This window comes from Gossypium hirsutum, chromosome D08, assembly GCF_007990345.1.
Source record: "Gossypium hirsutum isolate 1008001.06 chromosome D08, Gossypium_hirsutum_v2.1, whole genome shotgun sequence".
NCBI classification, from domain to species: domain Eukaryota; kingdom Viridiplantae; phylum Streptophyta; class Magnoliopsida; order Malvales; family Malvaceae; genus Gossypium; species Gossypium hirsutum.
Window position 1 is genome coordinate 69278476 of NC_053444.1, and position 17031 is coordinate 69295506.

At 34.8% G+C, this 17031-nt stretch overlaps 3 protein-coding genes across 8 annotated transcripts; 1 reads left to right on the forward strand and 2 right to left on the reverse strand.

Annotated features, from left to right (window-relative positions):
* Nucleotides 1–1430: 1430 nt before the first annotated feature.
* On the reverse strand, nt 1431–6918 carry LOC107940066 (probable sucrose-phosphate synthase 1). The gene is given in 14 exon segments (XM_041099070.1): nt 1431–1988; nt 2122–2249; nt 2377–3300; nt 3384–3446; nt 3527–3580; nt 3944–4120; nt 4208–4339; nt 4467–4583; nt 4741–5135; nt 5138–5438; nt 5534–5597; nt 5780–6021; nt 6383–6472; nt 6572–6918. Coding segments are annotated over 14 exon segments (3144 nt in total). The 5' UTR covers nt 6755–6918; the 3' UTR covers nt 1431–1714.
* A 3428-nt stretch (nt 6919–10346) lies between these two features.
* On the forward strand, nt 10347–14098 carry LOC107940073 (hydroxyproline O-galactosyltransferase HPGT3). Of its 5 annotated transcripts, none has more exons than XM_041099072.1 (12): nt 10347–10701; nt 10970–11033; nt 11238–11287; nt 11398–11588; nt 11757–11817; nt 11892–12003; nt 12247–12370; nt 12491–12578; nt 12755–12805; nt 12894–12956; nt 13308–13420; nt 13662–14098. In XM_041099072.1, the coding sequence occupies exons 1-12, from the start codon at nt 10577–10579 to the stop codon at nt 13682–13684; spliced, it is 1065 nt and encodes a 354-aa protein (XP_040955006.1). In that variant the 5' UTR covers nt 10347–10576; the 3' UTR covers nt 13685–14098. The 5 variants fall into 5 exon arrangements, with proteins under 5 accessions (XP_040955006.1, XP_016728977.1, XP_016728976.1 ...); XM_016873488.2 differs by having other exon boundaries at nt 10348–10701; nt 12885–12956; nt 13638–14098; XM_016873487.2 differs by having other exon boundaries at nt 10350–10701; nt 12885–12956.
* On the reverse strand, nt 14066–16538 carry LOC107940072 (heparanase-like protein 3). 2 transcript variants are annotated; one of them, XM_016873486.2, is made up of 9 exons: nt 16114–16538; nt 16004–16040; nt 15751–15934; nt 15530–15678; nt 15208–15438; nt 14937–15126; nt 14726–14851; nt 14534–14633; nt 14066–14396 (listed from the first exon to the last, which is right to left on the reverse strand). In XM_016873486.2, exons 1-9 carry the CDS (start codon nt 16348–16350, stop codon nt 14394–14396), a joined length of 1257 nt encoding a protein of 418 aa, XP_016728975.1. In that variant the 5' UTR covers nt 16351–16538; the 3' UTR covers nt 14066–14393. The 2 variants fall into 2 exon arrangements, with proteins under 2 accessions (XP_016728975.1, XP_016728974.1); XM_016873485.2 differs by having other exon boundaries at nt 14066–14457.
* Nucleotides 16539–17031: the final 493 nt, after the last annotated feature.

The window sequence follows — 17031 nt, forward strand, 5'->3', positions numbered from 1 at the left end:
AAAAATAAACTTTTCGAGTTCGCGATCAGGGATCGCTTAGGATATGCTGCTAATTTTGCAATTCGAGGCTGCAATTAATTTTCGGTTTGGGACCAAACATAGCTAAAGTAGCTCAAGAGCTAATAAATCCATAATGACGGATTTTGGTGCGCAAACTAGCACAATACAGAAGATCAACGGGAGCAACTACAGCATAAAGAGCCTTCAGATGAAGTTTTATTTGAAAGGGAAGGAGCTATGGAGCATAGTTGGTGGAAATGAAGTTGAACCACCAACCGAAGCTAATGACATGGAGAAATGGGAGGTAAAGGCTGCAAAGGCGATGTTCAGTCTAACCGTTGCGATAGAGGACGAATACTTGCAGCAGCAGCATATACGGGATGCCGAGACTCTGAAGGAAGCGTGGGATACTCTAGCAACATTGTTCACAAAGACAAATGAGGCAAAGTTACAAGCCTTGCATAATGAGTTAATGAAATTGCAAAATTGCCTCTGGAAGAAATGCCCAACGAGGCCAGATTGCAAAGAATAATAATTCACGGTTTGAACACAAATAAATAAGAATCTGGTACAAGTGCTTATACAAGCAAAGACTGATTTGCCTAGCCTGGCCGGCCTTATTCCCCTACAATATCAATTTTTTACAGCATTGCTGCTCCCATTGAACCTCAAAATTAGTTAGTATTTGTGTACTCTATGGCTTATATATGGTAAACACGATATATACATGCTTTAATATTGTCATCATTTCTGTATCAAAACAATGGATGAGGAGACCATTTGAAATTTGCAGGTCGATATCAAGCTCAACGAGTACTTAAGCGAATGAACAAAACGGTGAAGAAGATGATGATATGGAGGATGGGAGATGCAGGAGTGGAAATGACAAGAAGCAAAGTACGATTGTACAACAAGAATGCCAATTTGGTCAGTTATGGAGAGGTTGGTCCTAGCTTTGTGGGGAATTGTAGGAAACTCTATTATCTTTGGGGCACTGTTAAATATTCTCCAAAGCCCATATGAAGGGAACACTTGGAGGTTGCCTATATGCTTTGGTTTGATTTGGCTTGGCTTAGCATAGCATAGCAGTAAGGCGTTCTGTTCTGGATCCTCAACATTGTCAAAGTTTTGGTTTGCGTTCTGATTTGGTAACATATCTTTGTATTTATTTCTTGCTGTCCTATTCCTACCAGCATTAACCATTAAAATTTAGTATTAATAAGTGCTTGGCCATGGAACTGTACTTCATCTCGCCATGTGATCAACGCAATAAAAAAAAAGAGAGTACCATATATATACAAGAATATACGATTATAACACAATAAAGTACATGACTATCGTAAAAAAAAATATATTGGCTTGCGAATACCATTTAATAAAAGAAAACATTTACGACAAATTAAAAAAAGAAAAAGAAAAGGTAGGATGAATTTTATCAAAATAAACATGAAGAGCTGTCTCTCTCTCTCAATCATTTCATTTGTTTTTCAGTAGTAAAAAAGCATGCAGTTCAATCATTCATTTGACTGTATTGTATTCTAAACGTATACCAACAGATACTGTTCCAACACTGAAGAAATAAACTTTGGTATGGCAAATGAGGCAATGGTGGCTTTCTACGCAAGTCAGGATCCATACCTTATTTGTAGTACGGCCAGACATCACAGATCCGACCACTATTTTATTCTAAAACAAATTATAGCAGTAATTTTGTCTATTCCTTGATAACCCCTATATTCTGAAGTGATGCCCTTACATCTTCGTTGCAACATCCTTTGGCTTGAACTATGTTGGGACTGTTGAATGGCAGTACGTGTTCAAGAGGGTAGCTTCTGTTAGAGTGAAGCTTAAGAGCATCGTTGCCAATTCCCTTCAATATAACAGTTTTATGGACTCCTCCAAGTAAGCCTTCGTAGTCTGTGTCTCCACATTCTCCCACGAAGGTGATGACATTGGACAACTCTAGGCCCCAACGAATGTAGAGGTACCTAAAGGACAGGATCACGTGTTATTTATTGAACACCTGATGGATCGTCCGAAAAATGAATGATGGAATGGTAGAATAAACACAAACTTTATGACCAGAGAAAGAAAGAAACAAAACAAGTATGGCAGGAATACCTTAAAGCTTGAGCTCTAGAGGCCAAAACTGGGATTACATTCAGTGTGGTGCCATTTTGACAATAGATAACGTGGCATCTAAGAGCCTGAACTCTCATCAATTTTCGAAGCTCCTTAACGGGAGGAATCTGTTGAGAGAAACAAGCATGAAGAGATTTGAGCGGATGAAAGAAACGGAAAACTTGACTACTCTCTAAAAGTGTAAAAGAAGTGAAAAACAAAGAAAGGAGAACGTTTATGCAGTGGATAGATTACCAGTTCAGGGTCCTTCACTCTGAATGCATAGCAATGGGTAGTAGATCGTGACTCGTTTTCTTCAACAGTTTGTCCATTTTTGTCATTAATAGAAGCGGCCCATCGAACTAAAGTTTTCCTTAAACCTTCTCCTCCCCAACGGTATTCAATATGCGATTGATAATCTGAGTCCACTGTGAAGGGAAGCCCAAGACCATCCTCTGAGCTTAAAGACGGATAGTACACATCACCACCACTATTACAGATAAAAGCATCAAAATCCAAGGGGCTTATGCTTCCTGATATCAAAATAGAGTGCACTTCAGATACTGACAAGGATGTTGATAATATAAACCCTATAGGATTCTCTTTTCCTGCTGCATCCATAATTGTCCTAATTACTTTTGGAATATCTGAGACTGAATCGCAATCCACAGCTATCACAAAAATGCATTTCCGCATCCTCATTGCTGGAAACCTACCACCACCAAAATGTTGGCCAGCTTTCTCCATTAAACTTCCTATAGCATCCTTGGAAAACTTCAAATCAGCCTTCTCCAAGTTGCTTTTTCTATCAACGGAGTCATCAATATCAAAAGAATTATCAAGAGCTCCAGTTCCAGTCCCTTCACTCTTTTCACCATCCAGTGAAAACTTCAAGTTTAACGATAAATCTTGTATATCTCTCAAAGAATCACCAGGTGAATTTGTTTCTAGATTTTCAAATCCAACATCACTGCTCTGCCACCGAGGTTGCCTTGGCTTGCACATGACTATACGAGACAAGTAAGTCTTACAGTGCTCTGGCCAAGAAAATAGATGAATATTTTTCAGCCCATTCTGTCTGCATCTTGCCCACAAATGCTTATCTGAAACAAGTTTCAGAAGAGCATCAGCAATTGACTGTTGATCATGGGGATCAACTAGTAGACCATTGTCAAGAACCTACAACAAAATCATCACAATTATGACTGAGTACCATTAAGAACATCAAACTAAGCTACAACTAATAAAGGTGACGGACATACCCTATGAATGTCAACAGGACCACCATTTTTTGTGGCAACAATAGGCAAACCGTACGCTGCTGCCTGTTTCACAAGAGCTTATGTAGAGACTTCAAAATGTTAAACTATGACAAAGAAGAGGAGTAGGTATAGTAGATAAGCACCTCGATTAAAGTAAGCCCAAATGGCTCAATGAAAGCTGGATTAATAAAAACACCCTGTTAAAGGATAAGGAGAAAAGATTAACTAACATAAGAGAAATTTCAGGCAAATATTTAACTAACATAAGACAAATTTCAGGCAAATATTATCTTTGTGTTAGTAAATGATCCCTGATCATCATCAATTTGTACACCAGAAATAAACGAAACACAAGAGCAAACGAAGGATGGCTTACTGACTGAACCAAAAGCTATACTATACTACTACAAGATAATTACAAGTAGTAAATTCAACACAGCAATTCCATCAACCAGAAATTTAAAAAATAAAATCGTCTAACAAAATCCAAATCCACTCTCCCCTTAAAAGGGAAGAAGACCATTACTTCTTAAATTGAAAAACAAAATCACTAGCTGTACCTTTGTTTTTGCTGCAAGACGGTAAATGTCAGGAACTTCATACTGCTTGTGGTGCTTAGGATATGCTACTTGACCATACAGATCATATTTGTCAATCAGTTTAAGGATGGAGAGAAGCACAGATGCATTTGCACCAGACATTTCATCAATACTGTCACGGTTTCCCATTATTAATGTCTGCAACAGCCAGAAGAAGTGAGATCACTGGAATAAAACTATTATACGAGAAAATAACGCAAGTACAGTTCAAAGTCATGGGCATACAAGATTAGCAAGCTCCCTCAGAGGTCGACATTCTCCAAATGCTTTGACTAAAGTTGTAAGATTCTTTTTAGGGTCTGGCCGAGCAAGGGCGAGAATCATCGGTTTGCGTGGATTTGAAAAGAATCGCATTATCTGCATGTTCAAATAGGCAGATCAGTGCTACAATCTGTTAGTAAAATCTTGTTAGTGAAGAAAAATCAAAACGTCAGTGAAGTGAAGTATTTGGTCAATGGCTAAAGAAAAGATATATAGTTTTAACCTCAGACCAAATTGGTGGATCAGGAGAAGTTGAATTTTCTTCATTTCTTTCTACATCCCCGTCCATGTCTCCATCATGTGGAACGATATGATGAAACTCCATCCCAGGAGGAATTACCTAGATATGATCTTAGCAACATAAGATATATAGAAGCAGAGCAAATATAAGAAAGAACAACCAAACTGAAGAGTTAAAAATAGCAAAATCAGACTAGACAATAAAAGAAGTATAATAAGCAAGAATAGTAAGAAATAAATTATATATTGATACTTACAACCATACGGGGCATAAATCTCCCATGACAGCTGACACCCCTTCTGATCCTTGCTCTAAGTTTGCGCTCCAATATTGGATCAAAGCCATCATAAAGGCGCCATTGCTCTTCTATCTCCTGTCTAGTACTAGTTATAACAACTTCAGATGCATCAAGAGATAACTCCTCAGCCTCTATCCGTCGCATGATTTTGTATGTGGTGTTTATTTCTTCTCTTGATTGGCGGCCCTGCTTCAAGAGCTGTTCTAGCTTATCCCGACCCAGCGAATGGCCAGTGAAAAGCATTGGCACGTTTAAAGCTCCAGACAAAAGAGCTGCAGAGTCACCAGCATCTGCGTAATGTCCATGAATGGCAACAGGCCAGACTGGTTCTCCACCACCAATTTGCTCCCCAGAACTTTGGACATCTGTCGAATGTGACTAAGTGCACAATCAACAAACTCAGGAATATGAGGCCAAATCATTTCTTTAGGTATATATTTATCTTTTGGGCCAAAGGGTATACGAATGATGTAAGCACCACTGCTCTCACCAAGCTCCTGCATCGAGTTCTCTGTAGTTCTTGGACTAAGCATCTCTGTTGGTTCAGCATAAGTCCAATCCACATCTGGAGCTGACACTTGTCTTGTTAACAAGTCAACCCGATAAACTCCTGGCATTGTGCCCAATGCTCTAGCAAGTTCTACTACATACTTAACCTGTGTACAACACAATACCCAACATTCCCAATGACCAACAGGGTATAGACCACATTAGAAGGATCGTAAGGAGGTTTAAAAAAAAAAAAATTCACCTGGCCACCTGTGTCCGAATCACGACCAAGCTCCATGCTTTCACCCCTTATCAAGCCATGAAGACTGCGAGAAGACTGCTGGTTAGAAAGAACTACATTCCAAATGAAAGTCTGAGAAACAATGAGCTATTATTTAAAGATTAAATCTAAAATTGTCTCATTTTAACGGATAAAGACCACATTGAAAAATACGAAGTACTGAACAGCAATGTAACATGTCAGCTCAAACAGAAGTGCAGATCATGCCTTATTAACACAATATAGAACTTCTTTTCTTTCAGCTGATTAGCCAAGTTCTCCATGATATCAACAGAATTGATTCTCGGCATTCTTCTACTAATTCTATCACCACGAGCTGAACCATCACCAACTAAATCCCCTTTCTCCCCTTCTGACAGATCTTCAGACATATCAGCAGTTGCCTCCCTCCTGCCTCTTTCATGTTCAAGGCGACGATTAGCTTTGCATTGAGCTTCCTCCACCTCAAGCTGAAAAGAAACCAAATAGAAAGGCCAGACAAAATCGAAGTCACAGGCAAAGCAATAAAAGTTTGAAATAGCTAACTAAAATCCGAATGCACGTTGTGATACGTTATTTTTTGAAAAAAAAAAAAACAAATCAACCCACCAAGGATGAAGCAGCTAAATTTAGAATGACTGCAACTATTGTCTAAAAACAGGCTCTTTTGTTCTTTTCAATTTCATTTGATTGATTTGCTCAAAGTAGAAAAAACTTTTTGAGGTGACAGTGATCTGAAGTTTTTGATTGATTTCATTGTAATTATCTTGGATGCCAATTTCAAACGAAAATATCCGGAATCTGGCACAAGTAAAGAGAAAAAAAAAGGACCTTCTTCTTCGTCCGAGCCAAATTCCAGATCCTCCAGCACATGTTCTCCAGTCTGGTGTTCCTCTCCTTGGGACCTCTCGTGGCCGCCGCCTAAAATACAAATAAAGCGTACTTAAGTTAAACGATTGGAGTCCAGAACTGAAGTTGAAGGAAGAAAAAGAGAATAAAAGGGGTGAAAAGAGATCGTACTCGAACCCAAGAACGGTGTAGATCAGTCTCATCGAATCCAGTAATGACCTCTTCCACGAAGTAGCGAGTAGGACTGAAATTACCTCTCTCTCTCAACAACAAGGAGGATTTAGCATCGTCGATTCCTGGACCAACGTCCAGGATTGCTTCCAGGTAACTGTTTATCCAGTCGTTTCCCGCCATTCCGGCACAGAATAAACCAACTGGCTCTGGCGACTGGCGGTGTAGTAGATATAAAAATTCAAAATTTTTAAATTTTTTGAAGAAAAGACATCAAATCAGAAACAAGGAGATCGAAATCTAGCCTGATAATCGTGAGCTGATTTCGTTCTTGTGTTTTTTCTGCTTTCAAGCCGAGCTTTTAAATACTTATAAACGACGCGAAGCGAGTGCCAGGTTCTTGGATACAAATAGAGTAACACGTGTCACTTGTCCGAGAGCGAGACGCTTTTTCCTTTATTACTTTTTTACCATTTGAAATTTTAGATTTTTCTGGAAAAATAAGGAAAACAATTTATTTCTGACCTTAGTTTTGGGGGATATAAGTCAGACTTGTCTGCTAGTAGTGTCAATTGTCAACCTCTTCGAATAAGATTGCCTCTTAAACTATCATTTTTTTATCAAATATATTATGGTATATATAACAAATTTATTGTGTATATAAATTATTTAGAATATAATATATTTGTAATATTCTAAATATATATTATATATATAAATGTTGCGAAAGAGAACTATTAAGATTTAAATAGTACTAAAAACTATTTTAAATAGTGTTAAAAAGCTTTAATGATATTTAATGATTTTATTTAATAATGATTTAAAAAACTTTAAAATATTAAATATTTGGACGATTAACTTTTTATAAATATATATTTAATAGTTTCAAATTAGTTAATGGATTTTAAATATGTTTTAATTAAAACATGTTTAATTTTATTAAATAAATTTATGTTATCATATATTTTAGCAATTATAAAAATAAATCATACCTTGTTACACATAATATGTAAAGGATGGATTTTTTTTATAAAAAATGAACAATTATTTTTAATAGTTTATAAAAATATATTATTTGCAATAAAATCTAATAAATAATACGAGTTATAAATTTTTAGTTATCAATTTTAAAACAAGATCTTTAGCAATAAATAAAAGCAATATTTATTTCCTTATACTTTCCTTTCTTTCAAATAACCATAAATAAGAAAATAAATATTTTATTTCCTTTTCTATGAATATCATATCAGTATAAACTACTAAACATTTTTCCTTTGTATTTTTCTTTCTTCCATGTGATCACGAATAGGGAAAAATTATTATTTTCTTTCTCTTTTTTCCCCCCTTTTTTTTTGAATTAATGAATATGCAGTAAATTAGGCAAATTTTACTTTGAATATGAAGTGTACTACATGTGCCAAGGATTAGGTAAGTAAATTGGGGTGGTAAAAGCTGACAAATACATAGCCTAATTAAATTTATTTTATGTTCTTACATGGAGTGAAAAATGTTCGACATTTATGTTGCCAAATGGCAAGATTCTAACAATGCCAACTAAGCTTTTTCTATTTGGTGTATAAATCTAGTTATAGAATATATATATATTAGATATCATGTTAACTTATTATTTTTACACAACACCCACAACACCCACATAAATCTACATCATTTTAGATAACTAATTAATAAAAATTTCAAACATTCGAAAATAAACTTGAAATTTTACTTGCAATTAATAGCTGACATGATAGATTTACTTGCAACTATTTGGACTTTGGATTAAACTTGAAATTTTAAATTTTGTTTGCAACTATTTAAAAAAAAAGTATTATCCATACCTGTTTTAATATTCATGTTTAAAGTTTATGGTTGTCTTTTTAACAATATCGCTATCAAAGTCTAAACTTGTATTCTTTATTTAATAGTACGATATCTCTTATCATTATACCCAACATTTGTTGATTCTATTTCAATGAATTCAAACTTTCTATTTTTTAAATTTAAAATACAAATTTAATTATTAATATGGTTACAATTCTTTTATTAAATTTAAATTCATTAAATATCATTTTCTATTACATCTTTATAATTGTATATTTTAAATAAAATAATTTAATTTTAACAATGTTAAAATTTTAAATTCAAAAGTAAAAAACTAAATTTCTAAAAATTAAATTTCAGATATATAAAAGTGCAAAAATCGCAGGAATATTTTAATTAGATTTAAATTATGATATTAATTAGTGCCGTTAAAGAAAGAATGGTCTCAAGTTCATACCAACACGGTATTTAAATGACCAATGAAACGGGGCAATAAAATGTAATGGAATATGTTATGTCTTCAATAACAAATTAACATGATGAAAATTTTGATAATAGAATCTATACAAAAAAAAGGCATCATTTGTAGATTTTTGTATAAAAAAGAAAGAAGAATAAATTGAAACTTTGATATCATAACATTAAGAGAAATGTGCTCTGCTAAAAGGTAAAAGTAGCATGGCATGTCTTAATTTTTTTGTTTGGGTTTATCTGACTCTTCATTTATACACTTCAATTAATCAAAAATACAATATAATTTAATTTTTTATATAATATCTAAAATTATTCATAATCTCTTCCAACGAGAAAAATAATACACTTTAATATACTCGAATTCATGAGTTCCTATATTGACAATAATATCAATACCAATCAAGTTAAGATTCACCCGACCAATATAGCTTAATTAATCCATACATAAATTATCAAAAATCATGTATTTATATGTTATTTACTGATGATAAGAAGATTAGGGGGGCAGAAAGTGAAAGATGCTGAGGCCAAGTTTGGTAGAACAGAATATATGCAAATATTGGCTTACCTAACTGCAATTATTTTTATTATATCGCTTTATATTCGAATTCCGGAATTTACGATTAAATTAGCTAAAGATTTATCTACTTTTATTTATTTCTTGATAATAATAATATTTTACGTGTAAATGGGCTACTTTCTCACTATTGATTGTGGGCTTCATCGAAGAGCTCGATTATTGGCTTTTGGATAACCCAATCCAGCGTTAATTTATGGCGAGGTCAGGTCCAAGTCCGTTCCACGTGTATTGCAAACTTTCTGTTAAGGCAGTTTAATCATAATCAGACAGTAACACTTTAAATATGATTATTGGACACCATAATAAATTTTTTTGAACAATTTTTCCGATTATATCGACTTTTTATGAAACAAATTTTAAAATTATTGATAGTCCTCCTTAACCCATAATAGAAGGATAATGTATTCCAATGCACTCAAGTTCACGTATTCTTAAGTTGATAATAATGTACATACTAATCGAGCTAAAATTTAATAAATAATAATTACATGAAGTTAAAATGTAAATTTTTTCCTAAAATTAAGCACAAAAATATAAATTTACTTATAAAATCAATTATAGAATTAAATTTATATAAAATTATAAAATAATTTTAATATATTTTAATTGTTTATACAATTAAACTTGTAGATCACCGAATAAAAAATAATTTTATATATATTTGAATATAATTAAATTTTTATGTATATAATTCTACTGAAAATATCATCCATCACAAGAGTAACTTTTGCATTTCAACATGCAAATAATATGATTGTCAAACACACCGCAAATTGTCAAATCATATATGGGAACTGCTGGTTTGCCAGCTCATTTCCCTTTCTTGTCCAAATTTTATTGAGGCCCAAGTATAGGTAGGCCTGGCCTGTAAGACCAACTGTCAGCTCTTACTTCCAAGTTACAAGTAACCGCTCTGCTCCCTCCGGATCGATCTCCCTCCCTCTCTTCTTGTTTTATTCTCCCTTCCAAATTTCCTTGCGATTTGATTTGAACTGCTGCTAGTTATACTGTGCTCTCAAATTTAGATTCTGTCTTGGCACTCCATCATTCTAAATTTTCCAAATACTATAGAGATTAGAGACCGTAATTAAATCTCTGTTTTCATTTCTGTATCTGTGATAGAGAGTGTGATGGAGGGTTTACCTACCACCACCAAAACTGAGCGACGTTCGAGATCCAAGAATCTACACACTTCCAAGCCTTCTTTGGTCATGGCTTTTTTCTCTTGCGTCGCTTGGCTTTACGTTGCTGGACGGTTCGTTTTTTTTTCTTTTTCTTTTTCTCTATTTTTGCTTCTCATTTCTCAATTCCAATGCACCAGTTTCTTGGAGACTTTTTGTTTTCTAGATCATATTTTGGGAGGAAAAAAAAAAAGAAAAAGGATCATAGAATCCTAATAAATATTCAATTATATCAGCTTAGAATTGTTGTTATTTTTTTCCGTTTTTCCTTGATCAATTTTCGTACCTAACAAATTTGATAAGCTAGATTTGTTTATTTTGCAAAATTTTGGTGAAAATTAGGTTGTGGCAAGATGCAGAGAACAGAAAATTGCTTGCTAATCTTCTTAAGAGGAACATTGAACAGGTTTCTTTCTGCGATGTTTTCATTTGGACTCAGAAGCCAAACAAATTCTCCTTGTTTGATCCTATTTCCTCTGTTTCTATTGTTGGTAAAAATTGTGTGTTCGTTTATAAGATTATTCTAGAAACGTAGTTTACTATTAAACGAAGTTTTAATAACTATAATGTGTCTATTTTACCTCTGATGTTTCTGTTTTTGTATTGCTAGAAACCAAAGGTTCTTACCATTGAAGATAAGCTAATAGTCTTAGGATGCAAGTATGTTTCTCATTTCGAATTCTTATCATCCTTTCACACTTTCTATGGTCTAATTGTACTGTTTCTGATTTTATCCAGCCCTCATTTGGAATATTTAATTTGATATTTAGGGATCTAGAGAGGAGGATTGTAGAAGTTGAGATGGATTTGACATTAGCTAAGAGTCAAGGCTACCTCAAGCACCAGTTGCCACAAAGTGAGTCTTCTTCACAACGAAAGCTTCTAGCAGTTATTGGAGTTTATACTGGATTTGGTAGTTACTTGAAACGAAATACATTTAGAGGTTCTTGGATGCCTAGAGGTGAGTTGCTGGTTTCTTATACTCTAAAGCTTTAATTTGGATTTCCCGTTGGCTTTACTTTCATTTCTGGTGTTCACTAGTCTTTCTGCTACGATGCTATTGCATCAGTATAACATATACTTTGCTGTAGAAAGCATGTCTTATCTGCATTATTATGGTTTTTGACAGGCGATGCTTTAAAAAAACTCGAGGAAAGAGGAGTAGTGATACGATTTGTGATTGGTCGAAGGTATTCCATAATATTTAATCCTTACTTCATTCATGTTTTTTTTATATGGATTATCGATTCTCTTCTTTGCTCAGTTTCATTCCTTTGCTATTATGCAAGTGGTGGGCACTAATGGGATTAACTACTTTGAAATTGGTAGTGCTAATCGAGGAGATAGCTTGGATCGTCATATTGATGAGGAAAATAGTAAGACGAAAGATTTCTTTATTCTTGTAAGTGGTAGCATTTGAATATGATTGCAAATTTGATTTTTGAACTTGTTCTTTGAGGCCTAGATATCCTGCATGATAGCAAGACTTTATCAGAAGGTTTCTTTAATTGGATGCAAGACATTGGTTTTCATAAACTTTTCTCTTTCCACTTGCTTATTGAGATTTGACTGGCTTAAGCATAGATTTTTAGCATGCTTAATCAATATTAATTTATTAGGAGGGTCATGAGGAGGCTCAAGAGGAGCTACCTAAAAAGATAAAATTCTTCTTCAGTACTGCAGTTCAAAATTGGGATGCCGAATTTTACATTAAAGTTGATGATAATATTGGCGTTGACCTAGGTAGGACTTTTTCCCTTTCATTTGGATAGAATATCACAACTTTTTTTGGCTCTTGGCTTGTTGTGCTTTATTAACTGAAACTTTGATAAATCATTCACTCCTTTTTTTCCTACATGACAGAGGGGTTGATTGGACTTCTTGAACATCTACGTCGCCAAGATAGTTCTTATATTGGATGCATGAAGTCAGGAGAAGTGGTTTCTGAAGAGTACATATTTTTTTATATCTTAGTCTGCCATTGTATCACGATAAAAGATAGTTCTTATGTCATGTTTGGACATTCTTTTTTTTTCTTGTAATCTTTGTATATTCATTCTTTCAAATGCTACTTTGAGCTTGAGTTGTTTACATTCTAAGTTCAGCTTTTGGATATCTTGTTTTCAGGGGAAAGCTTTGGTATGAACCTGATTGGTGGAAATTTGGGGATGAGAAATCGTAAGTTATCTAGCTTGATGTTTGCACTACCATACTTTTTCTATTTTGTGTTTTCATACTATTACGTTCTTCCCTTCAGGTATTTCAGGCATGCATCTGGTTCACTTCTTATACTCTCCAAAAATCTTGCTCAATATATCAACACAAACAGGTTAGTTTTTATTTGTTGTTGCTATAATCTTGAAAGAATGAGATAGACATTCTACTTTGAGGTTCTCAAACTGAAAAGAAACCAAGGTTTCTTGACATTAGTAATTAATACAGTTTGGGTGCTATAAGACTAGTCCACCTGCAGGTATTTATGTGTTATAAACTGAATGACAGTTAAGCTAAAATGCATATCTGTTTTGCATGTCAATTACCAATCATTTTTCTTTGCATGCAAAGTTGAACATAGTCAAACATTCATTTGAAAAGTTGTGTTGTGAACTATACCTTCTTATGTTGCTTAAAATTCCTAATGAAATTGAGTTTCACTTCTTCTAATTTATATTACATGCAGTGCATCTTTGAAGACTTATGCTCATGATGATATATCAGTGGGATCTTGGATGATGGGTGTCCAGGCAATTTATATAGATGATAACCGTCTTTGCTGCAGTAGCATTAAACAAGGTGAAATTGCCTCCATGCTATATTCTTGTTCAAACTTTTTTACAGCTTTTACAATGCAATTTTGAAAAATAAAGAGACAGTCATTAGGTAGCTATTATAAGCATACATTTCTGCCCTTTTTTAAAGTAAAAAATGGGTTATGATTTTATTTATCAAGAATACATTTTAAGGTGCATGGTTCTACTAATTTAACAGTGCAGCTTATTTTGATGATCAGTATTTTGTACTGTCTAATTTTCAGATAAGGTGTGTTCTGTGGCTTGAGAGAACATGGCTAACTCTGTTCATCAGTTTAAAGGCAGCTATTTTGTGGGTTGTCCGTCAGTATTGCACTGAGAGAGGTTTTAGTGTCTAATATTGCTTTTCGCCACATCATGCAAACATTTTTTTCTGGATACAGCAGCAGTGATGAATTTCTGGGAGCATTCAGTGGATCATTCATTTATATTTTAGATGTAGATATCTATATAACATTCCTTTTAGAGGATGAACCACAGATTAATCTGCATTTGGTGACTACTGGTTGGTTGGACAGAGGATTTTGTTTGATTAGTTTTATCAAGTTCAGTAGCCATTTTCATCAGTTGCTTAGATGTAATACCTTGAATATTTGTTCCCATCGAAGATAACAGTGCGGTAATGTCAAAAGGTCAATTAAAAACCTGGATTTTGCATTTATTTTGTTTTTGCTTTACTATGGAAATTGACAGAAAAGAAATTTAATTGATACAGGCAGGAAGTATTATACTTGAAATATGAGAAAATACATAAGAGAAAGGAGCAACAATAATTGGATCTGTCATGCTCCTGTTTACTGGTTCCATAGGAGGGATACCCCCAGATGAATTTAGAGCGAGTATTTTCCCATTCAAAACCACCTTTTGACTGTGTAAATTTTCATCTTTGGCTGTAAAATGGTACTCTTCTCTACTAGTGTTTCCCAACTTTACTCTGGGAGCTTGTTCTCCATCTGTCACTACTCGGACATTAACGGAAATGTTGGCATTAAAATTGATAAGAAGCAGACTGATTCCTTGCTGTTAAGAAAAAGGAAAACATTCCTATAAACATTGCTTCGATTTTGAATTAAATCTGAGGCAAGGATCTACTTACAGATTGTTTAGAACAGTGAGCATATGCTCGAACACCTGTTGTCCCAGAGAAGCTTGTTGACAGGACATTGCTCCCCATTAACCGATGCCAGAGAAGAGCACTGAGAGAGAGAGAGAGAGAGAGAGAGAGAGAGAGAGAGAGAGAGATCAAACTTTTTGGCACTGTTTGAAGACAAATGAGTTTAATTCGTACCCATAGTAATCAGGATTTGGGACAAATGTAGCAGTGTCAAGCAGACCATAGTTTCCACCAATCAATGTCTGTCTACAGTATGTTTTGGTGTCATAGGAAGATGCCATTCCAAGCTGACCCAAATACCTGTTTAATTAAGATATTCCCATGTCAAAAATAAGCAGCTTTTAGTGGTAAATGAAGAGCAAGAAGAAGTGGTGAAGGAGCTTACCAGAAAGCATTAACAAAGGAATTGGTGACAAGATTTTGACCGCTGTTGTAAGCTCCTCCTGCTTCACCAACCCAAGCCACTGCTGGTGTTGCTGAATTCTTGAGAATTGCTTCGAGGTCTCTAAAGGGTTGGGCCCCACCATCTAGATAAGATGGATCTAGGATATTGTTGATGAGCTGATTATCATTACCTACATAACCAACGTTCAGGGTGATCTGGAATGCTGCTTTGTTTGAGGGTACTTTTAAGTAACTGCTTTTTGCACGTGTACCTGGACCAAGGTTGTAAATGTGTTGGGTCACCACTTGAAGAGATTTAGGTGTTCTTTGTATAAATTGTGCGAACCAGTTTGTATCAATGAATCCTCCTGGTGCTATTACTAATGGCTTAACCTCAAATCCTCTATATATATTCTGAACAATGTTTTCAAGAGACTTCACATCAGACGCATATTGGTCGGGTGCAACTTTGGCTCCAACGCCGGTGCCACACAGTTCATTTCCTGATCAACCACTTGTATTATTATTTAAGAAAATTAATTCATTGTTCCAGCTAAAGAGAAATTGCTTTTAACTCTGGCGTGGTTCATTTACCAAGTTCCCAACCATGAATGCTATAGCCCTTGTTAACAGTGTATCGTATAAGGGATTCAGCATTACTAGAATTCCAAGCTCCAGTGGCAGAACCGTCCGAACCTATGGTCTTCCCATTTAGTGCATTTAATCCGAAAACTACCATAGCCCTGTATTGGAGTGTAACTGTGGAAGTAAGTAAAAGGCAGTAGAAAAAAAATGATGGAAATTATATTGCTTACCCAGCTTTTTTGAAGAAAACGTTGAGTTGGTCCCATCTAGACATTGGTAAGCAACCTTTGGAGAAACCGAACATCTCTGAACTATTTTTGACGAATGGTGCACAAGGACTTTTATCATCTTTTGTCTCGTAAATCACCTTATCTTGCAGGGTACCTCCCATTCTTATCTTTAATGGCGAAAAAGCTGCAGCATTTTTACAAATATAAGCCTCAACTGTACGATTTCAATGAAGGATCAAATAATTTTGGTTACCTTTGATAGCGTTTAACAATATGGGGTTGGAAAGATCCTGTGAACAACAGCCATTAAAATTTCAGAAACAAGGGTTATTTGATTTAATGGGAGGAGAAGCAGCAGCTTACTAGATTAAGGAGAGACGATCTTTCCCAGCTACATGTTCCATAGTCACATTTGTTAGGAGCCCACCAATCCAACGTAGCACAGATGAAATTATCATCTGTTTTTCCTATTGAAGCTGTTCCATTAACAAAAACAGTGCCACTAGTAACATTTCCAGACCTTCCGGTCACGAAATCTGAGCCTTGATTCACCCAATGCACCCATAAATACAATAACACTAGCTTAAACAGCATACACATTTTCTTTTTGACAACAATAATACCTTGTGTTATCTATCAGCTTGTCCTGCAATTTAGTTTATATAAAAGAATAATCCAATTGGGTGTCAAAGCGTGAGAGAGGTAGTAGCTGCTTGCTTTCCATAAGTTTGCTTGTGATGTAATCAAATCAAGCAAGGCTCATTTGGTTTCTTACATGAAAATAAACTTTATAATTTATGTAAATGCTACTGGGGGCAGATGGAGCTGGGGACAACTTATTATAATAGAACTCCAAAGTAGAGAGCTTAAGAATCTAAATGATTGATCGGTCATTGATAACCAAACCAGATTTTGACTTTCCAGAACCTGTTTGCAGCTCAAGGTTACATAAGATTTTCAGTTGTGAAAGTTCGTTCTCAGCTAACCCACCCATCAATTATTTGGCTTATAATATATAACATGAAGCTTGCTTCCAAAAAGAATATGGACCAGAAATAACATCAAGGGAAGCTATTGTTCGAGAATATAACTGGGGAAGTAGTCTATTAAAGAAAGGTGCCTGCCTAACAATATTGTATCATCTATGATCACAATCACAAGTGCAGTATTCTTCTTATCAATGATTAAACAACACAGATGAAATGTCCAGAAACTTGTGTCCTATTTGGGATTCCCCCACCCCCTAAAATAAATAAATGTTTATTATAAGAGGTCAACGTC